Source organism: Aplysia californica, unplaced genomic scaffold (genome assembly GCF_000002075.1).
Source record: "Aplysia californica isolate F4 #8 unplaced genomic scaffold, AplCal3.0 scaffold00228, whole genome shotgun sequence".
NCBI classification, from domain to species: Eukaryota; Metazoa; Mollusca; class Gastropoda; order Aplysiida; family Aplysiidae; genus Aplysia; species Aplysia californica.
In genome coordinates this window covers 413,503-415,098 of record NW_004797498.1, presented here as the reverse complement: position 1 = coordinate 415,098, position 1,596 = coordinate 413,503, and the positions used below count along the sequence as shown (strand labels likewise).

The following is a 1,596-nucleotide window of genomic DNA, read 5'->3' as shown; positions in this document are numbered from 1 at the left end:
TATATAATGCACCAAATCAGGTTCTTCGCGAACAACATTGCTTACTTTGAGACGCTGAATCAGTTTTTATCTACGATAATTATTTTACAAATTTTGAGCCGTGAGTTTAGTTCCGCGCGGCGGCAAACTTCAAAGTGAATCTACGTCACAGCGCGTCTTCCTCAAGTGTGACCGTGATCGCGCGAAAAATATCAGGCAGCGCTTGATTTCTCGACCGAGTCTCCAAACCACCGTTCAATCGTCCACATTTTGTACAATTTTGTGGTTACACCTGACGATTTATCGTATGATCGCTTTATCGTCCAGTTTTTGTACAATCTATCGTTACGTGTAACCGGGCCATAAAGCATCTGCATAGAGAAACTTAAAAACGACTAATTGTATCTCATCAACAAATGCCAGATCTGCGACAGACATCGGCGTTCATGGTTCTCATTCATTCCTTTGCTGGGATGCTCTCTAAAAAGCTTACATATCTTGATCTGTCCCTGTCATCCACCTGTTACTGTAACTAGCCCAGCGTTAAAGGTATACGCCCTCCCCCCCTCCCCCGGAAATGAAAACAACGAAACAAGAATCTCACCTGAGCTTACGATGGACGCATAGGTGATCATGATGGTGAAGGTGAGGGAGAAGTAGAAGATGTCCCCGCTGGTTCCTTTGTCCAGCTCCAGGTTGAGAGACTGGGAAACTGCGTAGCTTATCTGGAAAATTGGGGCAAGTATACGAAATTTTCAATGGAAAGGAAGATTCTGGGTATAAAAACAGAAGCTCAAATAAAACATGCAAAAAATACGAAAAATACAGAAGTGGCAGATACCCTCAAAGAGACACTTCAAGTAGAGATGATTGAGTTTGAGCTTCTTGGTATGGCTTTGGTTCACGGTCCAGGTCAGGAGGACAACAGCATTGTAGACTTTCAACCATCTCCGTTTCAACTTTGTTTCTGTACGAATGTCATAGCAGTCCAAAACCTTTGCTCTGAGTCTTCCAAAGGGTGCACCCACTTTATTCATACGTACAGCTATTTCTGCATCGATGTACTACCACCTCCTAAATGAGTTAAATAGATCTAGTGGCGATGTGGGCGTAAAAAATAACAACAACAAAACTATTCAGTTCGCCCCACGGTTTGACTCCGTCTGTCAGGTTCGACACGCGCTGGAACCAGCCCAAGCGGCAACACGCAAAATCTCGATAAAAATTAAATTTCTCGGGGGAATACAGCTCACGTCCTTTTCGTGCAAGCCTTACGGGGCGCCCACTACAGCTGGATCGGGCCGATCGCCCGACTCGATCGCCTGAAACTGTAAACAAAGACGTTTGTTTTTGAGGCGGTCGAGTCGGGCGATCGGCCCGATCGGCCGATCCCGTCCGTAGTGGGTACCCCGTGAGCGTAAAAATGACACCACAGGCGTTGGCTCAATAATATTGTTTGCTATTTTCCCTTCAGTGCTGACATTACGTTCACTCAATAACCGAAAAAAGTTTCCAGCTATAGAATATTTGAATTTGCCAACATGTTTGTTTTTGTTCTTTATTTGTGTGTGGGGGGGGTGAGTGTGTGTGTGTGTGTGTGTGTGTGTGTGTGTGTGC

The 1,596-nt window shown here is 45.1% G+C and overlaps 1 protein-coding gene across 1 annotated transcript in view; it reads right to left on the bottom strand.

Moving 5' to 3' along the window:
* The window catches only part of LOC101859413 (patched domain-containing protein 3), a gene marked incomplete in the record, with an annotated part of 35,241 nt that overhangs the window by 18,007 nt on the left and 15,638 nt on the right, over positions 1-1,596 (bottom strand). The window contains 1 exon segment of the mRNA XM_013083382.1: positions 584-704. Within this exon segment, the coding sequence (XP_012938836.1) occupies positions 584-704 (121 nt within the window).